Below are 14,931 nucleotides of genomic sequence, written 5' to 3' on the forward strand. Positions count from 1 at the left end.
CGTTGCCTTGTGTTTCACACAAAATCAGGACAAAACAAACCAGTTTTCACAGATGCCAATGGACTGTCAGAGGTACAGCCAGCCTACCAGCCAGGACCCAGGTCATTGCCAGTCGGAGCGCAGCTACTCTGCTTTTACAGTTAATGGAAGGATTTAAGTACTTTTTCAGACAGGATGGGACCAGAGCCAGAGTGCTATGTCTTTGTTGTGCAGACCCCTTCACAGTCCCTGCACCTCACAGACTTTCTTCCATGATCTTCCTCCTTTCAAGAGGATGATAGTGGTATTTTGGAGGGGGAAAAGGAACTGAGACAGAACAGTTCTGACTTGTTCGGAACTGCAGAAGAAATGACAGTGCTGCTGGAAATAAAACATGCAAGTTTGCTTCTTAGCCCCTAACACTGAGCATGGGGTCCCAGTACTGAAGCAATTCTGCACGTGGCCTGGGAATGGAACAGGGAGCAGGAAGTGAGGAGCTGTGCATGTGGGCTGGCGTGACCATGCCTCAATGAAAGGACCTGTCAACCCAGGATTGATGCTGCAACTTTTTATTTTATTTTTATTTTGCTTCAGAAAGCAAATGCAGAGCAAGTGATAGGAGGAGGAGAAAAGGTGGCTTGGAAAAAAACAACAGAAAAAAAATTAAAACAAAACAAAACACCAAAAAAACCCAACCAACCAACCAACCAAAAAAAAAAACCCAACCAAAGAGGAGGGAAGAGGCAGCTGTTGGAGTATAAGTGGAAAGTGAGCTGCTACAAGAAGTTCATAGATGCCAAGCCCGCACTAATTCTTAATAAAATACAATACTGAAAATAGGATCTGAGAGTCTCCAAAATACAATATCTTAAGGGATCGGCAATAATACAAAATAAGGTTCATTATGTACAAACGAGTTCTGCTCTTGGTCTCTGTACAACAGTGGGAGTGAGAGGCATGGGGACATGCTCAGTGGAAGTGTTGGGGTGGAGGAAGGCGTGCTTGGACCCGGCAGTGGTTCTTTGTGCTGGGGTGGAGGTGGAGGTTGGGAAATGCAGTGGTATCTGGTGACCTTGAGAAGAGCTATTTTGGAAGCCACCTTCTTCCTCACCCCACTGGCCACGCAGGTATGGCTGCAGCTAGCTGTGTCCAAATTTTTCCTAAATGGCTTTTGGGGCAAAACCAATTTTCAAAAGGTAGAAAAGAAGGATATGAGGGCCCTTCCCTCGCTTCTCCTATTCATTGAGCAAGAGCCATCCCATCCTTCCTCTCCAGGGGGCCTTCTCCACTCCCAGACTGGGTGAAGAGGAAAGGCTGGGGCAGTGCAGAGTGAGTCCAGGGTGCTTGATGAGAAGCAAGTGGAAGAGGAGCCTGCTGTGAGACCTGACAGAGTGCACAGGGACTCCTGTGTTAAAACATGGGGCAACCTGCCACATCGCAGATCTCCAACACTCATGTCCCACGTTGTCCTTTCATCAAATGGCAGCTGAGGGAATGGAGCGAGCCTTTCTACAGGGCTTTTGATGGGGAGGGAGAAGGATCAGAAATGAGTGTCTGGGTACTAAAAAGGATGGCACAGGCTTGAGATGAGGTCACTTCAACACCAAAATTGGCAAGTCCGGCCTGAGGGATGGTATGGCGAGAGTTTGCTACCTTTGGTATCAGTACTTAGAAGGAAGAGGTCTAAAACTGTCTTTCATTACCCTGGCCAATTCCAACATGCCACCCCTTTCCTGACAGATGTACCTGTCTCCAGAAATGCCAGTATGTCCTCAGTGGTTTTCACAACACTATGTGTTGTGTGCACATGGAGGATGTGATGGGAACAATGGCTAATCTGACAGACCTCCAATGGGTTTCAGAGCCTTCCTTGGTGGTTCCTAGAAAGACCCCATTTGTCATGAGGCCGAATTGGGGATGGAGAGCTGGGATGGGGGTCAGATTACAGGAATGTGTTTCACTCACTCTCAAAGGAAATGCCTGCAGAATGGAAAGTGAGAAGACCACTGACCTGGTTAGCACTGCACTGTAGGGCCCAAGCTGGGAACAGATGGAGAAATACAACCCCTGCCAAAGCAGGGGTACTGAGGGTGGGAAGAAGTGGGTTGTGGGGGAAAATTGTTATCTGTTTCAGAGCTCTGGTTGTCTAGAAGCTGCTGGCTAATTTTTATGGTGATTTATCCGTCTGGGATCTGTCTCCCCCACTCCGTTTGTGTGCAGATTTTTGCAGATAGTTGGCGTTGAAATTACGTAGGCATGTCCATCAAGAGAAAACTAGAGCAAGGAAGAACTAGGTTTTCTCTCAATGGAAGGAGAAATATACTAACTGATGGAGGGCAAGGAATGAGCTCAAACTCTCCAGCGTCATCTCTCCAGCACCAGCATCACCCACTCCTAAGTCTCCCAGGCAGGACAGTAAATCCAACACTCTCTGTCTCTCTCTCTCTCTCTCTCCTTCAGGTCCACCTGATGTAGCCAAGGTGTACAGAGCTGGGGACAGCCCCCTGGGTCTGGAGGCTTTGGGGAGTGAGCTGAGTAGTTTGGGGGCTTCCCCTGATCTCCCTCCACTTCAAGGTGAGCCCACATCCATAGGGTAGTGCTCACTTAAACAAGAGGTAAGGCCAGGAGAAGAAGGTGTCCAGGGCTTCTCCAGAGATCTATTGCTGGTTCTGGCAGTCCTGTGACTCCCCTTAGAGAGATCATTACTAATGGGAAGAATGGGGAAGGGGAGGAGCTGAACCCAAGGCCAGTTTACTAGTGTCTGAACGCAGTGTCCTCTCCTGCCAAGTCCCCTCAGTTGCTTGCTGAGGAGGGAATCCTGCAATCTGACAAATGAGGCCTTGAGGTCCAGCAGCTGCTACAAGAATTCAGTTGTCTCACTGGAGCTTGTCTCCCTGAGGGAAAGAAAAGACAAAGCATCAGTCAAGGTTCATTGCAGCCTCCTATCCAAATTCGCCTTTCCGTGTGCCCAACTAGTTTGCTCTGATCAGGATGAACTCCTTCACCAGGTCACTGAATGGAATGCAAACCTGGGACCACCTGAGTCATCCAGCCCTCTGCAGCTCTATGCCAGTGGGACGCTGCTTTATGGAGTCTCAAACTTTTGCTCTAGAAAAGAAACTTGTTCTTATGCTCTCTGCCAGCACCGGCCTCCTCCAGCCACTGCTCTTAGCTGATTGCCTGCCCCAGGTGGCTCAGCTGTCCTTAGCTTGCAGCAGAGGGGACAGACATGCCTGCTGCTTATTCCCATACACCATGCTGTATTTTGGGCTCAGAAGGTGGCCCCATCTGCTTACCTCTTATGGAATTGCTCTTTGAGGTGGGTGAGAGTTGTGTCAGTTCGGTTCTGGTCAGGACCCTCCAGCTGGGTTTTGCTCAAATATTTGGCTGTCTCATGTGTCCTGGCCAGATGAGGCCTTCCCTCCTCAGATTGCCTTTTTTCAGCCTCCCACCCCTCAGGATGGTCCATGGTTAGGAAGGAGCTATAGCTCTCTTCTAAGGAGCCAGCACCCTCATCATAGAAAAGAAGGCTCCGTGACTGAACTGGAAAAAAGGAGAGCATTGGTTAACAATGAGGATAAGGTCTCTTGCAATGGGTATGGGTCATGACAGTGGTTTCAGCACATGCTCACCCAGCCTTGTCCATGTGTAACTGTGCAGGATACCCTCCTCCCTCCCCCCCAGCTTCAGGAGGTTTGCCTCCTGAAGACAGACCCCTGGGACACATAGCCTCTTCAGAAGACAACCAGTCTGCCCTGGGACTCTTCCCTCATATTCCTTCCTTTGACACTTGCCATGTTTTAGGACAGCAGTTAGCATGGAATGACAACAGGCCCCCACCGACAGATTAGGAATCTTCCCTCACCACAGCCCCAGCATATGGTATAGGCACAAAGGGGAGGATGCTATGCCAGAGCAGGGACTGTTGAGAGCAGAGCCAGAAATGGTTTTACAAGTTCAAATGGAGGAACCACATTAGACTCACTCTTACTAGTTGTGTAAATGTCTGGTGCTGGTGTTGCTTTCACTGTCTGTGATGCTGAGGAGAACTCAGGGAGACAGGGCATCAGGGATCCCAGGATCAGAACGAAGCAGAGTGCCAGCACCTAGAGAGGAGATCAGCACAGAGTCAGTGCCGCTGAAGAAAATGCCATGAAGAACCATTCCCCTCCACAGCACACAAACATGAGGCTGTGTAAGAAGATCTGATCAGGCTGACAATTGGGTACCTGTGGTCCCCCAGGATGGGAAGGGACTTGCTATTCTAATCTCTGCCTCAAATCTAAGAAGGGAAGTCAGAAACTTCCTGTTGTTGCTTTATTTGGAGTATTTCTGGTTCAATAGTGAGAACTTGTCCGTCCAGTTGAGAAAAGATAGTGGAAGGCGTAGCTGAGAAACAAGCTGAGAAAGAATGAGACTCAACAGAAGGGACGAACTCTGCCTTGACCAAAGGGAACCTGACCGTTGGCTCAGCAGGAGCTATTGTGGGCTGTAAAGAAAACAAGCTCACTGGGACAAATCTGTGAGGTACCACAGGACATAGCAAGGTGAAGCTACTATCCATGCAAGGACAGAAATGACAGCAGAACTACAGTTGCCTAATATCTGATAGTAAAGATGCTGAGTCCAAAAGGGTTAAATTTATGCTTGACATGTAGGTATGCAGGACCATGTCTGCAGGACCTTCTGCTGTCAGGCACACCAGTCAGAGCTACTAGCAGTGACAACAGGAGAAAGGCATATGAAATCTCCCTGGAAATGCCCCTCAGGTAGGTCTGGACCTGTCTGGAAATTCTGTTGTAACTGTACAGCTTCAGAGTGAGATGCCAGTGCTGATTTTAAGAGCCTCTATAGAGCTTAGGGAACTGTCAGTAAAGAGCAAGAAGGGACACAGGGGAAATGGTACAGAGCCAAATTCTTATTACCTGAACACCCATGCTGCCAGCTCAGTGCTCAGACTTAGCAGCCAAAGGGGCAATGCATCTGTTGGTGATTTCTACTATCTATGTATAAACTAGCTAAGTTTGACCTGGGGGGACACCTGAGGGCACAGCCAGCAATTGCTTGACTGCTTTTCAGAAGTTCACCTATTTCAGAATAGCTGTGCCTAATTAATGCACAGAAGCTGGTACATCAAGGTAATTTTGACCACCAGTGGATTCCAGGAGACGCGGAAGATAGAATCATAACACGAGGATACTGCGCTATGTAAAGAGGGATTTTAATTGTCCAGACTCTTCATGGCTGGTTTTAAGGAAGGACATTAAACATGGACAGCACAGATGCTGTCTAAGTACGTCATATCAGGCACACAAGGCATTTAGAATCCTTATTCCACAAAAACAGAGGAAAAAATAAATTATGAATAAATGTTGCTTGGAATTATCACAGCCAAACACACAACTTGCAGAAAAGAGAGCCAGCCCTGTGAAGTCTGTTCTTCCCTCCTGAAACAAAACAGGTTTTTGGGCTGGGAAAGAGCAGTATACTTAACATCTTGCTTTAACATGGCTTTCAACTGGGGCTTTGCAAAACAGCATTGTTTTTGCTCTGTTTTGTTTCAGGTTAACTCTGATGCTCTGATTCAGTTCTAGTTCAAACTCTACAACACTTCATAACAATAACTTGTGTTTTGACTCTGAGTACGATTTATCTCACAGCTTTTGACCATCTCATTACTTGATCTCTTAAAAGTGAGGGAAATCAAGCTAGAGGAAACTACTTAAAAACCAGTTGGAAAGGTGGAGGAAAAATTAATCAAAAAAGACACACTGAGAGTGTATTTATCAAATGGTTCACTGTCAAACTGTGAGGAAGTAGCAGATGGAGTAGCAGGGCGATCTGTTATGGATCTGGCAAGATTCAGCATTTTTAAGCTTTACTTGAATGATGGACTGTATGAAATCTGCAGATGAGAGAGACTACAAGCAGACTGGCTTTTGGTCAATATTCAAATTCAGAATGATCTTGATCATGGGAAGAAGTGGTCTAAGAGAACAGTGGGAAGATCTATACAGACAAATGTGGAGACCTGCTGAAACCTCCAAGGTGGCAGGACTGATTAACGGAGGAAACACATCAGTGACTACATGTTTCAGCTGTTCTACAGAAGATGATCTGAGAGTTAAAATGGAGCACAAGACAGGCCCAAATAGGTGTCACTTTGCAAAAGGCAAATCGCAGTCCAAGCAGAATGAATAGGCTTTCTGGCTGGATCTGTACTGGCCTTCAGGTGGAACACTGTGTGCAGCTTTGGGCCCCATACTTCCAAAAAGATGCAGGGCCATTGAAGAAACTCTGGAATAGAGCTCTGGGAACAAGCAGTGATTCAGTAATTCAGCCTACAAGGGAAGACTGAAGAAATCATAGTGATTTAGCACAGCAGACTAAAGGGAGTTGCTCAAAAACAAGAGTTTTCCAATATGTAAAATGCAGATGCACAAAGAGGGAGTAAACAGATCTTGCTTGGGCAGAAGAAGTTCTAATAGGCTTAAGCTGTTGCAAGGGAGATTGAGATGAAATAGCAAGAAAGCTTTATCTGGAAAAGATAACATAGCACTGAAATGGTTTGCCCTGGGAGGCTGAGTACTGCTCACCACTGGAGGCCTTCAAGAACTGGCTGTACAAATATCCAGCAGGAATGACACAGAGCTAAAGAAGAAGGGTAATCTGCTCCACTCCTATGCTGCAAGGCATGATGATTCTACATATCTTTTGTGATTAAAAAGTGCTGTATTTGAAAATGGAAAATGGGAACTAGGAGGCTTAAGAGAGGAACTGGCCAAAGATAGAAAAGCAAATTACAAATTCTTGAGATGCTTGGAAGCTAGGAAGCCTGAGAGAGTTGGTGTGTGGGCTGAGATGCCTGGAATGAAGGGAGCAGCAAGGAGAGATAAGACATTGTTGGGACGCTAAATTAGGTATTTTATCAGTCTGTAGCACAGGGGATATCTGGCACCTCTTCTGGACTTGCTTATTCCAGGTAGTAGCATTGAAGATTTGCTGCAGCCAGGGGTATTCTGATGAGATGCTGCATGAAGGAGCAATAAGCCACTGGGCTCAGGTAGGTCACAACTGAAAACGTGGAAAGAACTTGAGAATGAAGACATAGAGCAGCAAAAAGAAAAGACAGTCATTAAAATCTGCTCTGACATGGGGGCAGCAAAGAGTACCAAAAGCCTGAGCAGATTTTGAAAGTGCTGGAAATTATAGAGTAGGGGCTCTGGAACTATGGAAACTGAACCAAGAGCAAGAAACAATACCTCATGACACTGAGGAAACTGAGAAAATGGGGCAAGCTTCTCACCATCTGTCTGCATTTCGTGACTGTTAGCAGTACAAAAGTGATTACTGGATATAGATAACTAACTCTGACAAATGTGTCATGACCAGCTACTACGACAATCCTGCAAAGACATCACAAGGGGGAAGGATATATTTTTACCATGGATCAGAAACTTTCCCCCAGCCAAAACTGAGATGAAGATTAAGCAATTGACTCTATTTATGGCTACACAGTGGCATGTCCTAAAACTCCTCAGTGAAGCCAATGTTATTTAACCATGATCCTCCACTAGGAGAAATGAGAGGTAAACAGGGATTACCAAAATAACAGACAACCCTGATTAATTCTGGTTAGTCAAAAGGGCAAACAAAGAGAATTCCAGCTGGATTTAACAAAGCCCAATGTGCAGGCATAGCAAGAACATGCCATTTCTTGCTAATAAACACAAGGTAATGCCCACTGGGAGGAATACTTGGACTGTTTGTCCACCCTGCTGAGTTTAACATTAAGCATTACCAACTCAGCAAAGAAAACTCTACCCACTACGATGGAAGCTCATTGAAGATTTTTTCTGAATGGCTGATAGCTAATGAAAGGCAAACAAAGTGCCATTTTGCCCAAAGAACAAGACAGTGAAAATGCAGGAATTATTCTAATGTTGCTGCATAAACAACTGACAATACCAATGTATGTATGACCCAGGGCCCAGCTCTGGTGACTATAATACAAAAGGAGAGAGCAGATGTAACTGGCAACACAGCAGGGCAGCGGGGAAGAGGGCAGAGACAGGCAATCTACAAAACTGTCTGGAGAAGCATGGCCAATAAGGAATATGGAAATGAAGCTTATACCATTAGACAGGTCCCAGTCTGCGTGGAAGCCATTTTATAAGGTCTGGAGACTTTCCCAGCTACCAGAGCCTGCAGCTTCTGTAACTGCTGGAGCAGAGTCCTGTGATAGGAAACAACGCATATCAAAACTTGAAAAGGAGGTAGCAGCCAGTAAGCGAGGCAAGACTATCACTACTCTCTTCATATTTTATCTTGATTTTTCCTCCTTCTGAAAACAAGTATCTCCCCTTTGCTGTATCTTGCCCAAGTTCTCTGACCAAACAGACTTGGGAAGTGAGAGACAGAAAAAGATCTCACCAGCAGATCCACCACCACCTTCACTGCACCTAACCACTGCTGTGAATGTCTCATTCATTTAGGACTCCTGGCTGCCTCAAAGCCCAGCCTGTCAACTCCCAGAGCAGTGGAGAGCCAGCGTACCATGAAAACCAAGCTCTGGGATGGTGACTGAACTTTGTATACAGGTCAGACCTTCAGCACAGACTTGCCTGCTCCCACTTCACTCACTGACACACTCTGAAGCTCTAAACCATGAGGTGGAGAGAGAAATAAGAAACAGTTGTGATCCTCTCCAATTTATTCAGTCTTGGCAAACTCTGCAGAGGAATATGGGCAAAGCCAAATCTTGAGTTCAGCAATTAATCATTCTCTGGCTGTCCTGGTTGGAACATGTGCTAAGGTCTCTCTGCCCCATTTAACTGTTCATGGGCATCCACACACATAAACACAAAACAGTGGTAAGTGTTACCAAGAGCTACTGAGCCCTTCACTGAGCTGGTGAAGGAATCTGGAATGAGGGAGACTACAAAGCACACAGTTCCCAATGGCTGCAAATTACTGAAATGCAGACTACTGCTGAGTTTCCCTGGGGGAGCACTGACTTTTACACAAGTATGTTTGAGCTTTTATGAAATGCCAGGTCCTAGGGCCAGGTGATTGCAGGAGAATCCCAGCTTTATCTCTTTCCAGATCCTCTTCAGCTACTTGTACACGTGGAGAGAAGCTGTCCCACTGGCAGTGCTCAAAACCCAAATCCAATTAGAAAGAACACAATGTGTATTTTGAAAAAAAAATCTCCTGGTTTTTAGGCCAGTCTCCTGATTTTTCAGGGTGGGGCTAATGCTTTTTCAGCAGCAGGGCTGCCCACACTCCCAGAGAGGCCAGAGGGCAAACTGTGCCTCATGCATGAGAGCAGCTGGGCAGCTGTATCTCTAGCAGATGGGAGACCTCTGGCTCTTGCACACCTCTGCCAGACCACACCTGACAGATCCCAGTCCTGGCACCAGTGGCTGGCCTGGAAGCCAATGCCACAGCATTGTCACGGATGGGAGGAAGAAATGTAGTAGAGCCTCTGGGAGTTCTCCATGAGCTGTAATGGCAGCAGAGGAGTGGGTGAGGAACTGGCTCTCTGGCTGTGGTTCTCCTCCTCAATTTGAGCTGACATAAATGGGGCTACAAAAATGAGCATCCCCTTCACCAGCCCTGCACTTGACCCTGCCCTTGCTCACACCTGCTGCGCCCAGTAAGGGTGAGCAGATTTGGGCCCTTCTCCAGCTCCTGCTGCCCATCCCCACTGCAGGGGTGGGAGTCTTCATATTTGCTTCCAAGGAAGCAAATTCCCCTGGTGATCAGTTGGCCAGCTCTGCATATTAGAAGCACAGATGCTCACCAGAGCTTTGGGTGAGGGACCTTTGGGGCTGTGGGAGCAGCTTCCTCCTTTCAGGGGAGCAGCAGCAGCAGCAGTGAGGGAGATTCTCTGGGCTTGTTTTGCCCAGAAGAGGCTAAGAAATGGCTGGAACACTGTATGCACAAGGAATTACCCTAGATTTGGTTGGAGCTATCTTTATTAGAGGAAGGGCCTTTTCCTGTATTCACCAAGTCTGTTCAGCTTTCTCAAGAGAAACCTGAAACAGCCACGATATGTCCAGAGCCTTGTATTCCTCCAAAGAGCCCAAAAGCAGAAATAATGGGTCTGAGAGGCTGGTATGAGAGGCCTCCCTTGATACATCTGTCCTGGAGACAGCCAGAGACCTGGAGGGCAATGTGGAAGGCAGCATGAGCCCAAAGGGCTGCAGGGAGAAGGAGGAAAATATAAGGGATATGGGAAATGCCTTCCCTCCCTCCCCTTGCTGCGGTGTGGCCTGGTCATCCCAACACAAACATTCCAGGCTTGCTAACCAAACCCAGCTGCCTCATTGCTGTCACAGGCTGAAAACCAGTGCCTTGCTGAGCAGCACCCATCCACCAGGAGCTGGGACAGCCTGCCTTTCTCTTCTCACTCTCCTGCCCCAGCACTCCCTGACTTCCCTTCCTGCTCACCCTGCCCTACCCATGGAGGGTCAGGTCTAGCCCCTCTTACCTGTTTGCATTTTCTAAGGTCTCCACTTTTTTCCAGAGTTCATTGTTTTCTGTTGTGTATGTCTCGACCCTATGGGAATAAAACCCATAAGCCAGTTAGTTACAAAGGCCAGACAGATAAAGAATGTAGTGCTTGCCTCTCCTGGAGTGTGGAGGCTCAGTAGCCTCATCTATCACCTGCAGATATGGTCCTGGAGTCAAATGTTATTGGCCCAATGTTGCTGCCAGCCCTGATGGAGCAGGGATGAGACTGCAGGTGAACAGTTAAATGTGACAGGGTTTCCCGATGTTTGGGAGAGACAGTAACACTTGGTTACAGGCAGATCAAGTCAGGATAGACCCAAAGTTACGCAGACATTTCCATCACTTCCAAACTCCCCTAAGGAGCATGAAAAAGGAGGAGGAGGACAAAGTAAAACCTCTCCCACTCAGACTGAGAACCTGCCCTGGCTGTGCGCCCTGGCTGTGAAATCGAGGCTGCTCCGTGCAAACGCTGGGCCAGTTACGACTGCAGACACTTGAGGGCAGCAGAGAACCTGCAGGCTCCCTCCTACGGCTTCCCAACTGCAGTGGTTGGGCTGCAGTTGGGACAAGGGAAAGGGGAATGCCTCCACACCCGGAGGAAGACAGGCCAGGGACACAGCCTGATCCTGACGGAGGCTTCCAGGACAGCCTCTGAACTAGGCGTTCCGTGCAAAAACTGGGCTTGCAGCACAAGTGTCAAACTGAATGGTGAAGAGCCCAATTACAGGTTTTGACTAACCAGCTTTCACAGAAAGCCAAGCTGACCAAAGACATGTTCCATTAAAAAAAATAACTGAATGCTGCTTTTGGTTCACATTTAAACCTGGCATTGTTTGAAAGCCATCTGTCATAGCAATGATCCAGCGTAACAAACTGCTGAGTACATACAGGCACCACGCACGGCCACAGCTGGGAAACAGGCCCCAGCACCGAACGCCCTGGACCTGCCCCTTGAGCAAGGCCAGCCAACTCCCCAGCTCCAGCTTGAAGGATCTGGGTGTCAATGTGGGACACTAGCTGGAGATTATGCGCTCTGATGCCTGGACACACACATGCACACTGAGGTGCTCCGTGAGAACCTGAAGGTGCCTCAAGTCATCTGTTTTAATTCAGCATTTCTGTGCAACTAGAGAAGATAAACAAGTAGCATCAGGAAGAAGAGTTAATTAAGTTTGGGTTTGGGGGTTGTTTTTTTCCATTTGTTGATCTCAGATGGTGTTAGGAACTGAGAAGAAGATGGTATTTATACAGAAACATGAATTTGCTCCTGGATCCTAGCATTCTTCTTTGCCCATTATGGGAATGCCCATTAGGGGTTGCTAGTATAGAAGTTATTTTCTACCCTGTCAGTGTTATGTGATGTCACCATAAGCTTATGCCTGCTATACATGCAGGACTTCAGGGTTGCAAGGAGAAAAACAAAGCTAATGCAGAGAGTGGAAGGGGAGGGAGTGTGGGGAATAACTCTAGTGCAAGGTTTTTCTTGCTGTCAAGTGTGTCCACCTTCATGGGAAGAGAAGGGGAAAAGCCATGAGTAGCACTCTCAGAGAGCCCACTGCTTGTGGGACAAAAAAAATAGAAACAACTTCCAGTGGGGAAACAGGATTCTTATCCAAAATCCCACCTTGTTGGCAGCCAAAATGGCCTGTGTTTTGCAGGGGACCAGCCAAACTAAGCAGTTGGAAACACAAAATTTCTTGAGCAGTCTTTATCCCACAAGAAGATTTCTAGGAAGGAGGGGAATAGGGGCAGGATCCCAAACCAAACTCCTGTGCAGCCAGCCTTGCAAGAAATCATACTTTCTTAGCAATTCACAAAACACTAGAAAGGAAGGCTGTGCATGGACAGGATTCCTTTTTTGAAGATAAGACTGAGAAGAAGAAACTTACTTTTTCTCTAGACACTCCACATACTCTTTCTTCTTCCTACGACTCTCCTGAGCAGAGATCTGGGAGGGAGGCAAGCCATCAGAGAAGAATCAGCATCGTAAACGTCTGGACATTTTGTGGCTCATGCATCTTGTCTGTTCCCTGCACACACAGCACTCTAAAGGGGGAAGTCGCCTTCCAGTCTGTCATTCCTACTGGTCTCCAGGCCAAAACTGGGAGAGATGGATGCTGTAGGTATGCAGCCTTTCTTGGCCTGTAGGCCACAACCATTTGTTGCAGTATGTCCCTCACTGCCGAAAGCATCTTTAGGGTTGCTTTGAGCTCCTCTGACGCACATGGGTATGTGCTGTGGCCATCTGGGCTGATTCTACCCCAGATCACTTATGAGTCACCTGGTGATTAATTCAGGCTCTCACCATTTCTCCCACAGGATGCTTTCCTATACTAGTATCCAGTCTCACAGCCTCTGCCTGGCTCATGAGCTCTGTGCATCATGCATCATGCAATGGCTCTGGTTTCCCTGCCCCCACCAGCAAGGGAACTGACCAGGCCAGTTAGTCTGATCTGTGATGCCTTGGCTTGTGGGCCCTATGAAGGCCACACATTCCCAGGAGCTGGGCTGGAAGCCATACTTCCCGGATACGGCTGTATGCAGAGCAAGCATGCAGAGATGACCCATGGCACCATTTTTGTGGGCTGGGAGGTCGTGCTAATGTACCAAAGGCTGGATGCCACCTTTTCTGAGCTGCAGTGCAGCTGAGGAGGTGAGGGTAACTATAGCACTGGTCAGCTGAGGATGTTCTGGAATCATGGGAACTGCATGATTACATTTTTTGCAGTCACCTTGTTCTTGATTTTCCTCCTGACTCTCTTCAGTGCTTTCTCCTCTGCTTTGGTGAGGGGCAGCTTGGTAGGAATGGGGTAACCCTCGGCAATCAAGGTGCGCTTCTCCTCTTCAGTCAAGAGCAGCGGGCCAGACGTTCCTTGTAACTTCTGAAACACACACAGAACATCCATCAGTGTCAGCAAGGAGTTCTACCCCAGTGATCCTCTTTAAAGCCTTGCAGAGCATCCAGAGACTGTATACATCAGAACAGAATACACTGCTTCCCACTGATACTAAATAGGTGCAGGACAGTGTTTTTTTCTGCTCTCAACCTGATCATGGGGGCACAGCTCAGCAGCTCTTTTCCTCTTTTACTTGGGAGGGGATCTGCTCTTTCATGGTGAGGCTGGCTACACAATTCTACTGCAGGACCCTGCCAAAGAACTTTTGGGCAATGGATAAAATGGTCTGGTTACGGGAATTCTCAATAATTCCTTTCTCTCCCATTAACCTCCTCAGAAAGTCCTCTAGTGCATAGGCCACTTCCCAAGGTCGGGGGTGAAAGACAGTACCTGCTAAAACAAGGTAGCTAATGGTAGGTATTATGCAAGACTCATTGTGCCTCTCCTCACTCCTCACCATCCTGTCCCCACATCCCCGTGCTAAGACATCACATTGCTTTGCCAGGGCATTGCAGCTTGGAGACCATAACAAGGGCAGGATCCCCTATGTGAGCCTTGGAAAGCCTCCAAATCCCTCTGAGCACCAAGGAGCCCTGTGTCCCAGTGATGTCCTGCTGCCTCCTTACATGTGGTGCTGTGAGGAGAGGTGAGGAGGAGATGGCAGTAGAAGAGCGAGCAGCAGGCCGGGCTGGGCTGGAGGGAGGCAGGGACCGAGGGCTCTGAGATCCATCGCTGTCACTGCCATGGCTGCTGGGTGGAGTTGGAGGCATCTGCACCAGGTCATCTACTGAGAAATAAGGAGGTCAAGTCAATGGCTCTCATGTCAGCCTGTTGGTAGAGGCATAGGAGAGGGTAGAAGAAAGGAGAGGGTGATGAGTTTCACAAGATGGGGTGGGTCTGAGAACCAGGATGGACTGAGCACTGCCCAAGACAGAAGTGAGACTGACCTCAAATGTGCTAAACTAGGAACTGCAGGAGAGCTGGTAGGGGCTTTGCCAAGACACTGAAGGTATTTACAAAACAATAAGGTACTCCAGTTCAACCAAAATGAAGTACAAAGCCCATGATGTTCACAAGTACAGGAAGCTCTGTGAGAGAAAAGCTCTTCCAAAAGCACTGCTGGGCTCACACACTTGCCAGCACACTTGATCCAAAGGGGCTCTGATCACTCAGTTAATTTCCAAGCACTTGAAAACTGTCCCCACTTTGTACTGGAGAGCCCTGGGGGCCTTCATGGAAGTGGGAATATGCGTAAGGAATGTCTCTCTGCGGTAGTGGGAGTTCCTATAGTGCTTTCATTTGTGCATCGGCAGATTTTCAGATGCTTGGGTCTCTTTCAAATTAAACTGGATCCTGAATTTCCTGACTTTCGGATGGTTATTTTTGGATAACTCTACAGTCTCTCTGAGGATTTTAAAGGCACTCTTGCATATTTCCAACTCTGAAGTAGCCTGTTTTGCCTGGGAGTCCCTGTCTGAACAATTTCTGTGTGTGGCTGCTGGTCCAGACACTGATCTGCATTGGAACAGTGCAATGC

At 47.7% G+C, this 14,931-nt stretch overlaps 1 protein-coding gene across 14 annotated transcripts in view; it reads right to left on the reverse strand.

The window, feature by feature from the left end:
* Positions 1–2,714: 2,714 nt before the first annotated feature.
* Positions 2,715–14,931, reverse strand: part of CREB3L1 (cAMP responsive element binding protein 3 like 1) — a 61,428-nt gene continuing 49,211 nt past the window's right edge. For 10 of the 14 annotated variants that reach the window (XM_027705911.1, XM_027705949.1, XM_027705901.1 and 7 more), the window contains 8 exons: positions 14,021–14,181; positions 13,230–13,379; positions 12,387–12,445; positions 10,475–10,543; positions 8,116–8,215; positions 3,965–4,085; positions 3,276–3,522; positions 2,715–2,873 (listed from right to left, as the gene is read on the reverse strand). In XM_027705911.1, coding sequence (XP_027561712.1) covers positions 2,837–2,873; positions 3,276–3,522; positions 3,965–4,085; positions 8,116–8,215; positions 10,475–10,543; positions 12,387–12,445; positions 13,230–13,379; positions 14,021–14,181 — 944 coding nt within the window. In that variant the 3' untranslated portion in view covers positions 2,715–2,836. The remainder of the gene's footprint in view (positions 2,874–3,275; positions 3,523–3,964; positions 4,086–8,115; positions 8,216–10,474; positions 10,544–12,386; positions 12,446–13,229; positions 13,380–14,020; positions 14,182–14,931) is intronic. The other 4 variants (XM_027705958.1, XM_027705891.1, XM_027705867.1 and 1 more) reach the window with 2 other exon arrangements.

The sequence above is a fragment of the Neopelma chrysocephalum genome, unplaced genomic scaffold, assembly GCF_003984885.1.
Source record: "Neopelma chrysocephalum unplaced genomic scaffold, ASM398488v2 Primary Assembly neopelma1_24, whole genome shotgun sequence".
NCBI classification, from domain to species: Eukaryota; Metazoa; Chordata; class Aves; order Passeriformes; family Pipridae; genus Neopelma; species Neopelma chrysocephalum.